This window comes from Nerophis lumbriciformis, linkage group LG28 (assembly GCF_033978685.3).
Source record: "Nerophis lumbriciformis linkage group LG28, RoL_Nlum_v2.1, whole genome shotgun sequence".
NCBI classification, from domain to species: Eukaryota; Metazoa; Chordata; class Actinopteri; order Syngnathiformes; family Syngnathidae; genus Nerophis; species Nerophis lumbriciformis.
In genome coordinates, this window is record NC_084575.2 from 23,801,935 (window position 1) to 23,820,248 (window position 18,314).

General features: G+C 40.4%; 1 protein-coding gene across 3 annotated transcripts in view; it reads right to left on the reverse strand.

The window, feature by feature from the left end:
* Window positions 1-7,881: 7,881 nt before the first annotated feature.
* Window positions 7,882-18,314, reverse strand: part of frmd4ba (FERM domain containing 4Ba) — a 95,457-nt gene continuing 85,024 nt past the window's right edge. For all 3 annotated transcript variants that reach the window (XM_061923937.1, XM_061923936.1, XM_061923935.1), the window contains one exon: window positions 7,882-8,891. In XM_061923937.1, coding sequence (XP_061779921.1) covers window positions 8,881-8,891 — 11 coding nt within the window. In that variant the 3' untranslated portion in view covers window positions 7,882-8,880. The remainder of the gene's footprint in view (window positions 8,892-18,314) is intronic.

Sequence of the window (18,314 nt, forward strand, 5' to 3'; positions counted from 1 at the left end):
ATTTCAACATCTACGGTCCATAATATCATCAAAAGGTTCAGAGAATCTGGAGAAATCACTCCACGTAAGCGGCATGGCCGGAAACCAACATTGAATGACCGTGACCTTCGATCCCTCAGACGGCACTGTATCAAAAACCGACATCAATCTCTAAAGGATATCACCACATGGGCTCAGGAACACTTCAGAAAACCACTGTGTCGTCGCTACATCTGTAAGTGCAAGTTAAAGCTCTACTATGCAAAGCGAAAGCCATTTATCAACAACATCCAGAAACGCCGCCGGCTTTTCTGGGCCCGAAATCATCTAAGATGGACTGATTCAAAGTGGAAAAGTGTTCTGTGGTCTGACGAGTCCACATTTCAAATTGTTTTTGGAAATATTCGACATTGTGTCATCTGGACCAAAGGGGAAGCGAACCATCCAGACTGTTATCGACGCAAAGTTGAAAAGCCAGCATCTGTGATGGTATGGGGGTGTATTAGTGCCCAAGGCATGGGTAACTTACACATCTGTGAAGGCACCATTAATGCTGAAAGGTACATACAGGTTTTGGAGCAACATATGCTGCCATTTAAGCGCCGTCTTTTTCATGGACGCCCCTGCTTATTTCAGCAAGACAATGCCAAGCCACATTCAGCACGTGTTACAACAGCGTGGCTTTGTAAAAAAAAGAATGCGGGTGCTTTCCTGGCCCGCCTGCAGTCCAGACCTGTCTCCCATCGAAAATGTGTGGCACATTATGAAGCGTAAAACACGACAGCGGAGACCCCGGACTGTTGAACGACTGAAGCTCTACATAAAACAAGAATGGGAAAAAATTCCACTTTCAAAGCTTCAACTTTCCTCAGTTCCCAATCGTTTATTGAGTGTTGTTAAACGAAAAGGTGATGTAACACAGTGGTGAACATGCCCTTTCCCAACTACTTTGGCACGTGTTGCAGCCATGAAATTCTAAGTTAATTATTATTTGCAAAAAAAAAATAAAGTTCATGAGTTTGAACATCAAATATGTTGTCTTTGTAGCATATTCAACTGAATATGGGTTGAAAATGATTTGCAAATCATTGTATTCCGTTTATATTTACATCTAACACAATTTCCCAACTCATATGGAAACAGGGTTTGTAGACATTATTAGTTTTTTTTTATGGTGTGTCCACCGTAATTTGCCAATATCAGAGATTTACTGTATTTCGTAACCCTTTTGTATTGATGTGGAAAAAAACAAAGTATTTGCAATTGAAGCGAAAATATAGCTGCTTTGTTTTGAAACCATGACGAATGGAATATGTGAGTCATAGTTGAAAAGTAAAGACTTCAAAGCAGTGTGAGGTCTTCAGCCATTAGTATTCCAACCGCACCCCTTCCAGTGTTTCATCCTGACGCAGCCCTCTGGGTGACTTATTAGCTCGGCCAATGCTAATCGATGGGCCGTGCTACGTTATAGTAAAACTGCTCAGCGTGGGGATTCATGGAAGTCCGGGGAGGACCGTGTCCGCTACTTTTTACTAGGTGTAGACATCAGCGTGAAGTCGTTCACACACAGCTGAATTACGATCGACAATTTGATCATCAGATTTAATGGCGGCAGTGAGACATTTCTGCACTGCACATCCTTTCAAATATGAGCTTCAAACTTGATATTACTCTTAACTCGTGTTGGATGTTAAAGTTACCCATAGTTTACACATGTCGGAAATGTCACTGACAAGTTCTCTTTATGTGTTGTTTGCGACTGAGAATGAATCTTGCAGCCATTGGCGTTGTTAGGCCTATTTTAGGGGGGCTCAAGCCCCCCTAAAATATTTTTAAGCCCCCATAAATAATTTGGTGTTTTTTGTTTTTTTTTACAAATACATGCTGACATATTCATTAAAAAGTGGCCCGAATATGAGTTTAAATAAATAATCATATAACCTGTTATTATTCACTCAGTTTCCCCTCACTTAGCGTAAGGTAGAGCGCCCCTTTAGTGCGTCGGTATCCAATCCATTCCACTTGTTCATATAGAAAATGCCCACATCACTCAAATTCCAGTCCGCATTTTCTCTGCGACCTTGCTTGCGGTCCTGCAGGTGTACGAAGCACATTATCTTCCTTTACAATGAGTGAAGCTGCACGAAACCTTGTGTGTACAATTGTAAACAATTTAGTTTTTAAGTTTTGTGTTTCTTGTAGAATCTATATAAAGTAATGTACATTAGCCTATTGTTAAAATAATGAAAAAAAACATCATTAAATATATTTGTTTTATTGTATTATTACATTAATAGCTGTTGTATTATTATAGGATGACTTGTTAAACATTTCATAGGGTTTTCAGAGGGAGGAAAAACCAAGACATTTAATATAAAATGTAAAATGAATACCGGTAAATACATAAAAAGAAAAAAAATGGTTAAAAGCCATCGTCCCGGGGAGCATTTCATTTCATCCCGTGCATTTAAAAAAAAATAATAATAATAACAATGAATAATTTCTAAGTCTTTGTTAGCCGTTTGTGAAGTTTTGTGCTTGTGCGTAACGTTCACTCGCATCCTGTGCATCTCCTGGGGGCTAAGCCCCCCCTGTCCTTAAAAGCTAGTGACGCCCCTGCTTGCAGCCATTTCCCATAATATCAATTTGTTTTGGAGTATTGCGTAGATCAGGGGTCCCCAAACTTTTTCACTTGGAGGCCGCAACAGAGCTTTTTTACAGTAAAATCTTGTTTTAATTTTTTTTTGTTTTTAATGTTGTATTGTCTTACTGTATATGGAAAAAAAACGTACCAACGTTGAATTTACGGTAAAAAAAACTCAGTCGGCGGAATTTAACCGTAAAATCTATTGTCAATTTTACAGTCTACAATTTGATTGATCATTTATTTTACTTTATAAATCAAGCAGATATTTAAGTACAGTATTTATCTTTTATTTAAAAAATAAAATAAAATTGGAATACATGACTAGGGTGTACCCCGCCTTCCGCCCGAATGCAGCTGAGATAGGCTCCAGCGACCCCAAAAGGGACAAGCGGTAGAAAATGGATGGATGGATAATACAATATTTTGATTTTGATAATATTGAGTTTTAAAAGACATGTAATTGCATGCAGGACATGATTTTTAATGTCAAAAAGGGAAAGAAAAAATATATTTAGTGAGAAAAGATTAAGCATTTTTATTTCCAGGCTTTCACGGGCCACATAAAATAGTTTGACACCTGTGTTTTAAGACCTCGGGACACAACCACTGAATTACTAATCTTATCTTTTTCTTTTTTTAAATAAGTCCAACAAAATAATACCATAATAATACAATTCCAATTCCGTGCCCCAGCAACATTCTGAATAGCAATGTGGGGCGGTATAGAGCGGCCGTGCCAGCGACTTGAGGGTTCCAGGTTCGATCCCCGCTTCCGCCATCCTAGTCACTGCCGTTGTGTCCTTGGGCAAGGCGCTTTAACCACCTGCTCCCAGTGCCACCCACACTGGTTTAAATGTAACTTAAATATTGGGTTTCACTATGTAAAAGCGCTTTGAGTCACTAGAGAAAAGCGCTATATAAATATACTTCACTTCAATCAACAGAGCAATTGAGAAGACACACAAACATGACACAAAAAATCCAAAAGTAGTCAAAACAAAAATGAATAATATCTAATCATATTCAGTAATTCTATCTGACCCACTTGAACACTTGTCAAATGATATGGACGCATGTGTTCATCACAAATATTATTATCAAGGCTGATTACAAAAATAAATACCAATTAAATAAATTGATTAAAAAAATAAAATACAATTTCTTCACTAAACTGTCAATAAAGAAACTTCTCTATGACTTTAGCTTGTTTGTCTGATATTGTCATTACTGCCACAAGTGGTGGAAAAGTGTATTACACGCCAATGCTCTCATCCGAGTCTTGCGTGGAACAACGTGTGCAGACCGCAGAGCATACTTGCAATGACTTGTGCAGCTCCACAGGTGAGTCACGAGATCCACGCCAATGTGCACCTCCCCCCACCCCCACCGGCCCCTGGTGCACATTGCGCAACCCGAAGGAGCGAGCTACTAGTACAATCTTGTCCAAGGGAGCACAGCGCAGGGTCTTGTAGCATCCGCCCGCGCATGCGCAGTCTTGACAGGTGTCTTCTGCGCAACCAGCACCAGATTGCATGCCGTGGAACTCAAGTCTAAACTGGTTCTGCGTGTTTTTCTTTTTTTAAAAAGCAGTGGTTGGACCCTCATGGTCTTTGTCTGCTAAGCTGCTCGTAGCAAACTAATACGCTTCCTAAAAGCAACAGAAAGTTCGCGACTTATTATTTCCTGTTTGACTCAAAATGTTTGGTGTGTCCACCTCATTGGAACAATAAGGGCGACGCCCGGTTTCACCACTAGAGGGCGACCTTCGTCACCGCCCCATACACACACACTTGTATGTATACATTAGGGCTGTGAATCTTTGGGCACCACATGATTCGATTCGATTCAGAATTGAGTCTCGATTTAAAATCAGTATTTTTTTTTTAATAACATTGGGTCCCAGTTCTATTATTAACTATATTCCTCTATAAAATAGATAAACAGCTCTGATAAAAAAAAATGTTGAATTATTTAAAAGAAAACTGGTTTTGTTTAGGAAAAATCGACCCAAATATATATATATATATATATATATATATATATATATATATATATATATATATATATATAAAATCAAAAACAATTTGAAATGTGGACTCGTCAGACCACAGAACACTTTTCCATTTTGCACCAGTCCATCTTAGATGGACTCGGCGGCGTTTCCGGGTGTTGTTGATAAATGGCTTTGGCTTTGCATAGTAGAGTTTTAAACTTGCACTTACGGATGCAGCGACCGACTGTAGTTGCTGACAGTGGCTTTCTGAAGTGTTCCTGAGCCCATGTGGTGATATCCTTTACACGCTGATGTCGGTTTTTCGATGCAGTACCGCCTGAGGGATCCAAGGTCCGTAATATCATTGCTTACGTGTAGTGATTTCTCAAAGTTCTCTGAACAGTTCTCTGAACCTTTTGATGATATTATGGACCTTAGATGGTGAAATCCCTAAATTCCTTGCAATAGCTTGTTAAGAAATGTTGTTCTTAAACTGTTCGACAATTTGCTCACGCATTTGTTCACAAAGTGGTGACCCTCGCCCCATCCTTGTTTGTGAATGACTGAGCCTTTCATGGAAGCTGCTTTTATACCCAATCATGGCACCCACCTGCTCCCAAATTAGCCTCTTCACCTGTGGGATGTTCCAAATAAGTGTTTGACGAGCATTCCTCAAACTTTCTCAGTCTTTTTTGCCACTCGTGCCAGCTTTTTTAAAACATGTTGCAGGCATCAAATTCCAAATGAGCTAATATTTGCAAAAAATAACAACGTTTTCCAGTTCGAACGTTAAGTATCTTGTCTTTGCAGTCTATTCAATTGTATATAGGTTGAAAAGGATTTGCAAATCATTGTATTTTGTTTTTATTTACCATTTACACAACGTGCCAACTTCACTGGTTTTGTATATATATATATATATATATATATATATATATATATTACATACATATATACACAACCATATATATATACACACGTCTATATGTATATATATATATATATATATGTTTATATACCTAATTTACAGTAGAATTTTACTCCTGCATTAGGCGGCATCGTTACTTTTCAACACCACTTTTCCGACCTTTTGGCTAATCCTCGTTTTGCTTGAAAGCAAAAAACTCGGTCACATGCCTGCGAGATGAGGGCTGTTTGCAGAGTCCTAGATAGGAGGTCTTTGTTTCTGTAGCAGAGTCCACTCATGTCTGCAGCTGGTGTGAATCAAGCGAGGCGCGGAGGAGACAGCTGGATGCCAAACATGTAAATCCGGGGGAACCGCCCGGATTGTGCGAGACCTCCCGCGCACAACGCTTGGAACCGCCAAGCCAACTCACGCTTGCGGTGGCAGAAAATGCGGGTCAGGGAGTGAAACGAGGTGAAGGGTCGGCGGGGGGAGGATCTACACGTGTACAGCACATTTGGGCCTGAAGGGAGGGTTGGGTTGGGTTCAATAAACTTTACTAGCTTGTCTTTCAACGGGGAGGACAGAAGAAGTGGTTCCTGCCCAAAGTGGGTGTGACGGAGTTTTTTAAAGACCGGTTAGGTGGCTTTACTGTTTAAGATCACAAGAAAACCAGCCTGGCAACACAGCAGCAATGTGTGAGGAGAACATACAGCAGTCACAACACCGCCTTTGCACCAGCAAAACACAACTTGGAGCACATAGAACAAGACTGGCGAGGCCAAATCCAGAATTTGAAATTAAAGTTAAAGTACCAATGATTGTCACACACACACTAAGTGTGGGGAAATGTGTCCTCTGCATTTGACCCATCCCCCTGTTCACCCCCTGGGAGGTGAGGGGAGCAGTGAGCAGCAGCGGTGGCAGCACCCAGGAATCATTTTTGGTGATTTAACCCCCAATTCCAACCCTTGATGCTGAGTGCCAAGCAGGGGTCCCATTTTTATAGTCTTTGGTATGACTTGGCCGGGGTTTGAACTCACAACCTACCGATCTCAGGGCGGACACTCTAACCACAAGGCCACTTTGGCAGCAAAACAGGCCCAGAGCATAATACTACCACCACCATGCTTTACGGTAGGGATGGTGTTTCTGGGTTTAAAGGCCTCACCTTTTCCCCTCCAAACATATTGCTGGGTATTGTGGCCAAACAGCTCAATTTTTGTTTCATCTGACCAGAGAACTTTCCTCCAGAAGGTCTTATCTTTGTCCATGTGATGTCAGATGAAACAAAAATTGAGCCAAACTTCATGAATGTTTTTTTCAATCGAATCACTCTATCACAAAAAAAAAAAAAAAGTTGTAGAAATGATTGGAAACTCAAGACAGCCATGACATTATATTCTTTACAAGCGTATGTCAACTTTTGACCACGACTGTATGTAACTAAGCTTGTAGCTTTTTTTTTTAACTTCAGGTGCAGTCAGTAGTCATTTGTTCAACTTATTTGGTTAAACTAGTGGTGTTCCTCAAGGTTCCGTTTTAGGTCCTCTTTTTTTTTTTTTTTTTCATCATTTGGGCTGTATTAAAAAAAAATGCGAGATACATTTTTTGCATAGGGTCCCTAAAAACAGCAGCGTGCTTCTAACAATAATAATAATGATAATAGATTTTATTTGTAAAAAGCACTTTATATTGAGTAAACAATCTCAAAGTGCTACAGTGTAATAAAATAAAAAGATAATAAAGAAATAAATAAAAATAAAAACTAGAATAGCCAAATAGCTATAACTAGTATGCATATATCTAAAAAAAAAAAAAGGCTTTTTTTATTTTTAAAAAGAAGGGCTTTTAAGCCTTTTTAAAAGCCTCCACAGTCTGTGGTGCCCTCAGGTGGTCAGGGAGAGTGTTCCACAGACTGGGAGCGGCGGAGCAGAAAGCTCCCATTGTTCTATACCAAAATCCCTCGAGAATATACAAAAAAAGGACAAATAGTGAAGGGCGAATTCCTTATTTTTCCGCAAATGTGGCCCCCCCGAAACAATTTTAGCTGAACTGAGCCAGGTCTCAGTGACCTAGTGGTTAGAGTGTCCGCCCTGAGATCGGTAGGTTGTGAGTTCAAACCCAGGCCAAGTCATACCAAATACTATAACAATGGGACCCATTACCTCCCTGCTTGGCACTCAGCATCAAGGGTTGGAATTGGGGGTTAAATCACCAAAAATGATTCCCGGGCGCAGCCATCACTGCTGCTCACCGCTCCCCTCACCTCCCAGGGGGTGAACAAGGGGATGGGTCAAATGCAGAGGACAAATTTTGCCACACCTAGTGTGTGTGTGTGACAATCATTGATACTTTAACTTAACATCCCTGGTCTAGAATGACTTTCTCATCAGCAAAACCGTGCAGTTTCACAGGTACGCAATGTGGAAAATCAATCCAGACGGGGTTTAAAGCAATCTCCCGGTGCGTGAAGCACCACTAATGCCACTATTCCCAAGCCCATTTAATTAACTCAACTGGCAGAACAGACATTCAATTACCTAATTTAATGGATTTAGAGTTAATCCCCCCGTTCAAATGGATTAGCTTCCTTCGACGTGACCCACGGACCGAACAAATCAATTTGCCCCAAATGCCGGCTTCTTTTTATTCAAACACGTGAAATGATACAAATTTCTAAAGAACCAGCTTGGCGTTATTTACTATATATTACATGCTTTTCAAATACATACGAAGCTCTAAAAAAAACAAAAACCGACCAGTGTATTAACAATATTACCATGTACAACTTTGTTTCCTCTGGGGAGAAAAGAGGAGCACCAGGCCGTCCGTTCCAGCACGGATGAAACAACCATGTTTGTTTTGTTGTCCGTGTCTCTCCTCCAGTGGCAGTGCGCTTGTTTGTGTTCTGGGAGTAATACTGCTGGTAAACACAAACACAGACATGTGACACAGACTGAACACTGAAGGAAGTACTCTGAATTAAAGGTAGATTATCCCGTTAGGCTGCGGAAGTTTCCGGTCGGCGGCCGTCTTTGTCCGACTCGCTCCTTCATTCTTAACAAGATCCTGTCGATCCTGGTCTGATCCTTCATGGGCGTAGTGATCACATTTGTGGCGGGAGACGTTCAAATTTGTTCGTTGCAACTCGCTGTTTTCCTCCTTTTCGCTCAAATTTCCTTCATTCTTTGGGCGTCCTTGGTGAGAAGTAAGTGCAGTGTAAGGCACGGGGGGACATTATTCCACCATAGGCAGGCTAAACTATTGTTCCTGGTTCGGAGTCTTCGTGCCAGCAAATCCGGTCCTGTGGGTCCGTGTCTGTGTGCGTTTGGTTGCTGGAGACTTGCTTGACATCTACGTAGGATCTGAAAGAAGCACAAAATGAAAACGCTGAAAGATTGCAGCAATAATTTCACACACAAAAATATCTCTTAGTGTGTTGCATGTGTGTGAAAGGACAACCGTGGTCTACACAACCGAATGGAAGCAACTGCGATACAGTGGTACCTCGGTTTTCGTACGCCATACTTTTTGTACCATATTGGGGTTTTCGTATCCTGTATTTTTCGGACTATAAGTCGCAGTTTTTTTCATAGTTTGGCCGGGAGTGCGACTTATACTCAGGAGCGACTTATGTGTGAAATTATGAACACATTACCGTAAAATATCAAATAATATTATTTAGCTCATTCACGTAAGGGACTAGACCAGGGGTCGGCAACCTGCGGCTTTTTAATCACTCTGATGCGGCTCAGCTGCATACTTGCCGACCCCCCCGAATACTTGCCGACCCCCCCGATTTTCCCGGGAGACTTCGGGATTTCAGTGCCTCTCGCAGAAAACTCCCGGGATTAATATTCTCCGATTTTCACCCTTACAATAATAATAAGGGCGTGCCATGATGGTACAGCATATAGCGCCCTCTACAATCTGTATGAACAGCGTGCCAGCCCAGCCTCTTGTTATATGCATTTCCTGCTTGCACACGTAAGTGACAGCAAGGCATACTTGGTCAACAGCCACACAGGTTACACTGACGGTGGCCGTATAAAACAACTTTAACACTCTTACTAATAATGCGCCACACTTTGAACCAAAACCAAACAAGAATGACAAACACATTTCGGGAGAACATCTGCACCTTAACACAACAGAACAAATACCCAGAATCCCATGCAGCCCTGACTCTTCCGGGCTACATTATACACCCCTGCTACCACCAAACCCCGCCCACATCAAACCCAAAACCCCCCCCCCCCCCGGTTGAGGTGGGCGGGGTTTGGTGGTAGCAGGGGTGTATAATGTAGCCCGGAAGAGTCAGGGCTGCATGGGATTCTGGGTATTTGTTCTGTTGTGTTAAGGTGCAGATGTTCTCCCGAAATGTGTTTGTCATTCTTGTTTGAGTCAGTGTGACACATTATTAGTAAGAGTGTTAAAGTTTTTTATACCGCCACCGTCAGTGTAACCCATACTTGCCAACCTTGAGACCTCCGATTTCGGGAGGTGGGGGGGCGTGGCTAAGAGGGGAGGAGTATATTTACAGCTTGAATTCACCAAGTCAAGTATTTCATATATATATATATATATATATATATATATATATAGATATATATATATATATATATATATATAAGAAATACTTGACTTTCAGTGAATTCTAGCTATATATATATATATATTTATTTTATTATATATATATATATATATATATATATATATATATATATATATATATATATATATATATATATATATATATATATGTATATACATATATATATATATATATATAAAAGAGATACTTGAATTTCAGTGTTCATTTATTTACACATATACACACACATAACACTCATCTACTCATTGTTGAGTTAAGGGTTGAATTGTCCATTCTTGTTCTATTCTCAGTCACTATTTTTCTAACCATGCTGAACACCCTTTCGCAGGTGCCCAGAAAGGTTTCGAGTACCACCAAAAAAACTGAATCTCAGAAGACAGTATAAAACTCTGTGTTAAAGGTGTACAAATACTGTTTGTATAATAAGCATGTTATTGTTTACAAATGAGGGTTAAGAGTTCAGTACTAAAAAAAAAAAGAAAAAAGAATGTGGCTTAAGTACAGTTTTTTAATTGAGCTGCTGCATTTTTTGGTTGGGTTGTTTATTTATTGTGAGTAACTTCTACATTTCTAAAAGGGGAGGAATGTAATAGAGTGATCTATGTTTGTCTGTTGCCATCTCCTGATGAATGTTGGCTATAGCGTACTGGGGTTACTTTTTGGTTGGCCAACGATTTACGTGGTGTTGCGCACCTGACGTCAAGTGTGTGAGTCTGTTTTGAAGTCTACAGTAAAGAGACGTACTTCATCACCTCGCCTGGTTATTGCCTCCAACTCAATATATTACAACAACATTGCTGTTTACGGTAGACAAACTGCTTTACGGTAGAATAAAACATGACTGCTGTAGTTGTGTGTTGTTACCGCGCTGGGAGGACGTTAATGAAACTGCCTAACAATAAACCCACATAACCAAGAACTCGCCCTCGATCATTCTACAGTTATAACGTGTTTGGGCAGGCACGCTGTTTATATTGTTGGAAAGCGGACGTGAATACAGGCTGTTGACACGTCATTCAGGTCCGCATGGAGCTGGAGGGGGCGTGGCTTCCAGCTCCGCCTGAATTTCGGGAGATTTTCGGGAGAAAATTTGTCCCGGGAGGTTTTCGGGAGAGGCGCTGAATTTCGGGAGTCTCCCGGAAAATCCGGGAGGGTTGGCATGTATGGTGTAACCTGTGTGGTTGTTGACCAAGTATGCCTTGCTGTCACTTACGTGAACAAGCAGTAGCCCCATACATCGTGTGGCTTGGCCGGCACGCTGGTTGTAGTGGGCGCTAAATGCTGTACCATCACGGCACGTTCGAGAGAATAGTTGCCCTCAAATTCATAGTCTGCCGGAAAAATCGGGAGGGTTGATAAGTATGACGCTGTCAAGCGGCATTCATATAAAACCCGCGGGCTGCGCTAACATAAAATTTTCATATTAAGGTGTGGGCCGCGTGTCTGAGACCCTTGGTTTATACATAGCACAAAGCAAGAAAAAAACTTTGTATGCAGTGTTATTTCATTTTAAATTTTAAAATATTTTTGTGGCTCCCATTGTTTTCTTTATTTTGTGAAACTGGTCAAAATGGCTTTTTGACTGGTAAAAGTTGCCGACCCCTGGACTAGACGTATAAGATTTCATGGGATTTAGCGATTAGTAGTGACAGATTGTTTGGTAAACGTATAGCATGTTCTATATGTTATAGTTATTTGAATGACTCTTACCATAATATGTTACGTTAACATACCAGGCACGTTCTCAGTTGGTTATTTATGCCTCATATAACGTACACTTATTCAGCCTGTTGTTCACTATTCTTTATTCATTTTAAATTGCCTTTCAAATGTCTATTCTTGGTGTTGGGTTTTATCAAATACATTTTCAATGCAATAAGTTTTTTTCCTTCTTTATTATGCATTTTCGGCCGGTGCGACTTATACTGCGGAGCGACTTATACATTACACCATGCACCAAATAAAATTGCTTCGAGGTCAGTAAGCACAACCAGAATTATGCCGTACATTAGGCGCACCGGTGTTATAAGGCTCACTGTCGATTTTTGAGAAAATGAAAGGATTTTTAGTGCGAAAAATACGGTATGTCTAATGTGAACGTAATGTGAAGTGATAATATGACGTCTTGTGCCGAGCCCCGTGTCGACGGAAGTAAACATGGCTCCGATTCGTGTTAGTGTCAGTCCTGGCTAGAGATGTAACGATAAACGGTATAATTGATGACCGTGGTACAACTCCAGACGGTTAGAATTTCTGTTTTAAATAAAAACGATTGAAAAAACGTGATTGATAACTGCACTTTGATAAACGCCTGTTTGCCAGCTTAAATGCTAACATGAAAACAGGAGACTTTAACGTCTTTCCGCATTAGGAAACGACATACCGTATTTTTCGGACTATAAGTCGCAGTTTTTTTTCATAGTTTGGCCGGGCTCCAGCGCGATTTATATATGTTTTTTTCCTTCTTTATTATGCATTTTCGGCAGGTGCGACTTATACTCCGGTGCGACTTATACTCCAAAAAATACGGTACCTTAATCCAAACTGATATAAAAACATTATTGTTTGAGAAACTAAGCTATTCAGTCGTGCACATTGAACCTACAAGCTGTGCTCTCTCAGAACAGAGTGATTATTTTATACAGCGGTGTTTTTACAATGCATTCAGGGGCCGCTGAACAAAGTAGGACGCCAAAACGACCTCCATAAAATAATAAATAATAACACATTTATTTTGTAGCGCAGTTTTCATTTAAATAAATCATGCTCGTGATTTTTAGGCGAGGCAGAACTGTGGGAACTCTCTTTGGTGATTTCTGAATTAATTTTTAAAATTGGACAACATCTCAGAGAAGCTTACCGCTCTGCAAGACGGAATTATGATCAATTTGAAAGCCAGAACGGACAACTAGAGTAGACGAACAAATGAAATGGGGTTTCTTGCCCTTACCAAAATAATATTTATGTACAATTTGGCTCACTTTGCATTGGTCTAGGTAGGGTCAGGCAGTGAACACCACAGTAAGAACGAAAGATGCTCTGAAATCCCTTCCCCCTTTTCAAAGCAAAGATAGCTAGGATTTTAACTCGGGTATGTGATGCCGAACGGAGTGACTTCCAGGCTTATGGACAAAACACGCACCCATGGACTATTACTACTACACATATATGCACACATATTTTTGCTGCTTCAACCCCCCCACCCTATTAAGGACTACTCCTGATGGCTGTGCTTCAGCAGTGAAGCATGAAAAACAGAAAACATGCAAAATAGTGGGTTTTGTACATCAGTACTTTTTGAGCACATTCAACAATACCTACATTGACATGAAGACATCAGTTACACGTCACGTTTGGCCAAAACAATCGGAATTGACCTGCAGTGCGTGAACCTGATAATAGAACCATTTAGAAAATGGTTACAAAGTTGTATTATTTCGTCATAAGTATCCATAATTGACTTGCTAATATCTGGTGTAACATGATTCTATCTACATTTCTGTTCAAATATGATAACTACGTATTCCTCAGTTGTTTGGATACTTGGCATTAGTTTCGGGCGATACTACAAATTTGGGTATCTATCCAATGCCAAGTAGTTACAGGGACAATATTGGTCAGTGCTAATACTGATACTTTATTTTGTTATGTTATTGAATGTTTACATTTTTTGTTCACAATTATAATCAGACAAAAACACAGGATGGCGGTGTAATATTAACCATAAATATTGAAATTATTCCCTACAATTGGCTGCGATTTAATTTTGGGGGTTTTGCCCTTAAAGCCCGCCTGTGTCCGGGGGTTTATTTCCTGAGTTTGTAAATGATAACAAAAAAGACAAAAGATAATTAAAAAAAATATCAATCCAACCACTGTAGTATGCTACTATACTTGATATCGTTACTGTTGATGTTTGTATCGACCCACCCACTTTTGGTTACATTCAATAGCTCTAGTTTGCGGTTAGCAGATCTTCCTACGGTGTTTACCTATTCCTCGTCCTCCAGGGATGATACTTGGAAGAAACTTTCCGTAATTTCCGGATTATAATCATCTACATGTTTCCTACACTTTGAACACCGCGGCTTATAAAACGGTGCGGCTAATTTATGGATTTTTCTTTGCTGACAACCAAAATAAAAATACCCAAGCATTATTGTCAGTGCTATGGCGCCATCTTTTGGACAATTTCGCTCACTGCAGGTGCTGCAGTGTTCTTCCATTTAGTGCTTTTGAACTGGAAGTAGAGTACTGTTTAGTCTTCTTACCTTCAATAGCGTTTCTACTCGTATGGATTCTTCATTCATAACTCCAAGCAACGTTTGTAAGATTTACAGTATAACTTAAACTGTTTATACTTACTAACCCGTCCAATGTGTGATGTTTGTAGAAGTAGGAGTTTGTACGTGTTATCGTAATAAAATCAACCTAGCGTTGGCTAATATGCTAACACATTTACAAGTGTCTGTGGTAGAATTATTAACTTACAATGACGTTATTTTTGTGATGTTTCAGTTTCACAAATTCTTCAGTAAATTCACCAAAACGTCACTGTGGAGTTTTGAGTTTGTTTAGCTGATTTGAGAGCTATCTTCTGCAGCTAGTGGGTCCACGACGATGACTTCTGTTTTGTTTGATCAGCCGTTTTACTGCCGACATACAAACACTGTTTGGTGTAAGCTATGTATATAAACATTCACAGAATATTTCTGTGTAAATAACTCATTTTACAATTAGAGATGTCCGATAATGGCTTTTTTGCCGATATTCCGATATTGTCCAACTCTTAATTACCGATTCCGATATCAACCGATACCGATATATACAGTCGGGGAATTAACACATTATTATGCCTAATTTTGTTGTGATGCCCCGCTGGATGCATTAAACAATGTAACAAGGTTTTCCAAAATAAATCAACTCAAGTTATGGAAAAAAATGCCAACATGGCACTGCCATATTTATTATTGAAGTCACAAAGTGCATAATTTTTTTTTGGGAGATGCTCTCCCTGAGAGAGCATGAGGAGGTTGAAGTGGGCGGAGTTGGGGGGTTAGCGGGAATGTATATTGTAGCGTCCCGGAAGAGTTAGTGCTGCAAGGGGTTCTGGGTATTTGTTCTGTTGTGTTTATGGTGTGTTACGGTGCGGATGTTCTCCCGAAATGTGTTTGTCCTTCTTGTTTGGTGTGGGTTCACAGTGTGGCGCATATTTGTAACAGTGTTAAAGTTGTTTATACGGCCACCCTCAGTGTGACCTGTATGGCTGTTGACCAAGTATGCTTGCATTCACTTGTGTGTGTGAAAAGCCGTAGATATTATGTGATTGGGCCGGCACGCAAAGGCAGTGCCTTTAAGGTTTATTGGCGCTCTGTACTTCTCCCTACGTCCGTGTACCACTCCGTACAGCGGCATTTTAAAAAGTTATACATTTTACTTTTTGCAACCGATACCGATAATTTCCGATATTACATTTTAAAGCATTTATCGGCCGATAATATTGGCAGTCCCATATTATCGGACATCTCTATTTACAATGTATATCTGCATGTTATAATCCGGTGCGGCTACTATATATGGAAAACAATTTTTTTCTTCAAGAATTTAGTGCGTTTTATAGAAGGCGAGGAATACTGACTTAGAAGTGGCTTTGCATTGTGGAAGGACGTTAGCCGCAAGCAAGGGCTCCCTTGCATTATCACGATATAACGACAGTTTTTTAAGAGCTCCATCGTCGGCCAAATTAATATAATTTATATCGTCGACATTGCACAACACCACGCCTGATTATAGTGATTACAAACAGCTGAAGACCACAGCCTCCCCAGACAGGAGTCAGGGGAACACATCCAACACATAACAAGAAACAGATGTGACAAAACAAGATCACAGAACTGAAACTTAGCGAAAACGACACAAAAAGCAAAACCCTGTCATGTGGCGCTGCCAGCACTTTGATGAAGAAGGTGAGAAGCAGAAGAAAGTACTGGCAGCAAAGTACAAAGCTGGATCTCCTCTTGATGTCTTGCCCACAGAAGACGTCAATGCAAGTAAGTGTTGATTAATATGTATTTTGCATTGTTTTCTACATTTACTATAAAATGTGTTCTGTGTTAGTATTTCAGACTTTCTTGAACAGATGAATTGATTGTATTTCTTACAAGAAAAATGATTTATGTCTGATCATTTGGAACGGAGTACAAACAAAAAGCGATGTACTGCAGTACAGGCCAAGGGTTTGGAAACTTCTCATTTTAATGCGTTTTCTTTATTTTCATGACTATTTACATTGTAGATTGTCACTGAAGGCATCCAAACTATGAATGAACACATGTGGACTTATGTACTTAACAAAAAAGGTGAAATAACTGAAAACATGTTTTATATTCTAGTTTCTTCAAAATAGCCACCCTTTGCTGATTACTGCTTTGCACACTCTTGGCATTCTCTCGATGAGCTTCAAAGCACACCTGAGAAGTGAAAACCATTTCAGCTGACTACCTCTTGAAGCTGACACACCTTCTCATTTCAATGTGTTTTCTTTATTTTCATGACTATTTACCTTGTAGATTGTCACTGAAGGCATCAAAACTATGACACCTGTGATGTGAAAACCATTTCTGGTGACTGCCTCTTGAAGCTCATCGAGAGAATGCCAAGAGTGTGCAAAGCAGTGATCAGAGCAAAGGGTGGCTATTTTGAAGAAACTTGAATATAACACGTTTTCAGTTATTTCACCTTTTTTTGTTAAGCACTAGAGATGTCCGATAATGGCTTTTTTGCCGATATCCGATATTCCGATATTGTCCAACTCTTAATTATTGATTCCGATATCAACCGATACCGATATATACAGTATATATATATATTGAGGTGGGTGGGGTTGGGGTTTGGTGGTAGCGGGGGTGTATATTGTAGCGTCCCGGAAGAGTTAGTGCTGCAAGGGGTTCTGGGTATTTGTTCTGTTGTGTTTATGTTGTGTTACGGTGCGGATGTTCTCCCGAAATGTGTTTGTCATTCTTGATTGGTGTGGGATCACAGTGTGGCGCATATTTGTAACAGTGTTAAAGTTGTTTATACGGCCACCCTCAGTCAATCATCAACCAATCAATGTTTATTTATATAGCCCTAAATCACAAGTGTCTCAAAGGGCTGCACAAGCCACAATGACATCCTCGGTACAGAGCCCACATAAGGGCAAGGAAAAACTCACCCCAGTGGTACGTCGATGTGAATGACTATGAGAAACCTTGGAGAGGACCGCATATGTGGGTAACCCCCCCCCCCCCCCCCCCCTTGTAGGGGAGACCGAATGCAATGGATGTCGAGTGGGTCTCAGTGTGACCTGTATGGCTGTTGATCAAGGAAAAACTCACCCCAGTGGGACGTCGATGTGAATGACTATGAGAAACCTTGGAGAGGACCGCATATGTGGGTAACCCCCCCACCCCTCTAGGGGAGACCAAATGCAATGGATGTCGAGTGGGTCTCAGTGTGACCTGGATGGCTGTTGATCAAGTATGCTTGCATTCACTTATGTGTGTGTAAAAGCCGCATATATTATGTGACTGGGCCGGCACGCTGTTTGTATAGAGGAAAAGCGGACGTGACGACAGGTTGTAGAGGACGCTAAAGGCAGTGCCTTTAAGGCACGCCCCCAATATTGTTGGAAATCGTGAGAAATTCGGGAGAATGGTTGCCCCGGGAGATTTTTTGGGAGGAGCACTGAAATTCGGGAGTCTCCCGGGAAAATCGGGAGGGTTGGTAAGTATGCCCTACGTCCGTGTTTTACCGGATATGTACCGCTCCGTACAGCGGTGTTTTAAAAAGTCATTAATTTTACTTTTTGAAACCGATACTGATAATTTACGATATTACATTTTAAAGCATTTATCGGCCGTTAATATCGGCCGGACATCTCTATTAAGTACATAAGTCCACATGTGTTCATTCATAGTTTTGATGCCTTCAGTGACAATCCACAATGTAAATAGTCATGAAAATGAAGAAAACGCATTGAATGAGGAGAAGGTGAGTCCAAACTTTTGGCCTGTACTGTACATACAGTACTACTGTATATTTTCACACTATGGTATGAATGCCGGACAATGACAGAGCGGCTGTGTATAATCTACACATGCTATATACACAACAATGTCCGAACATTGGCGTC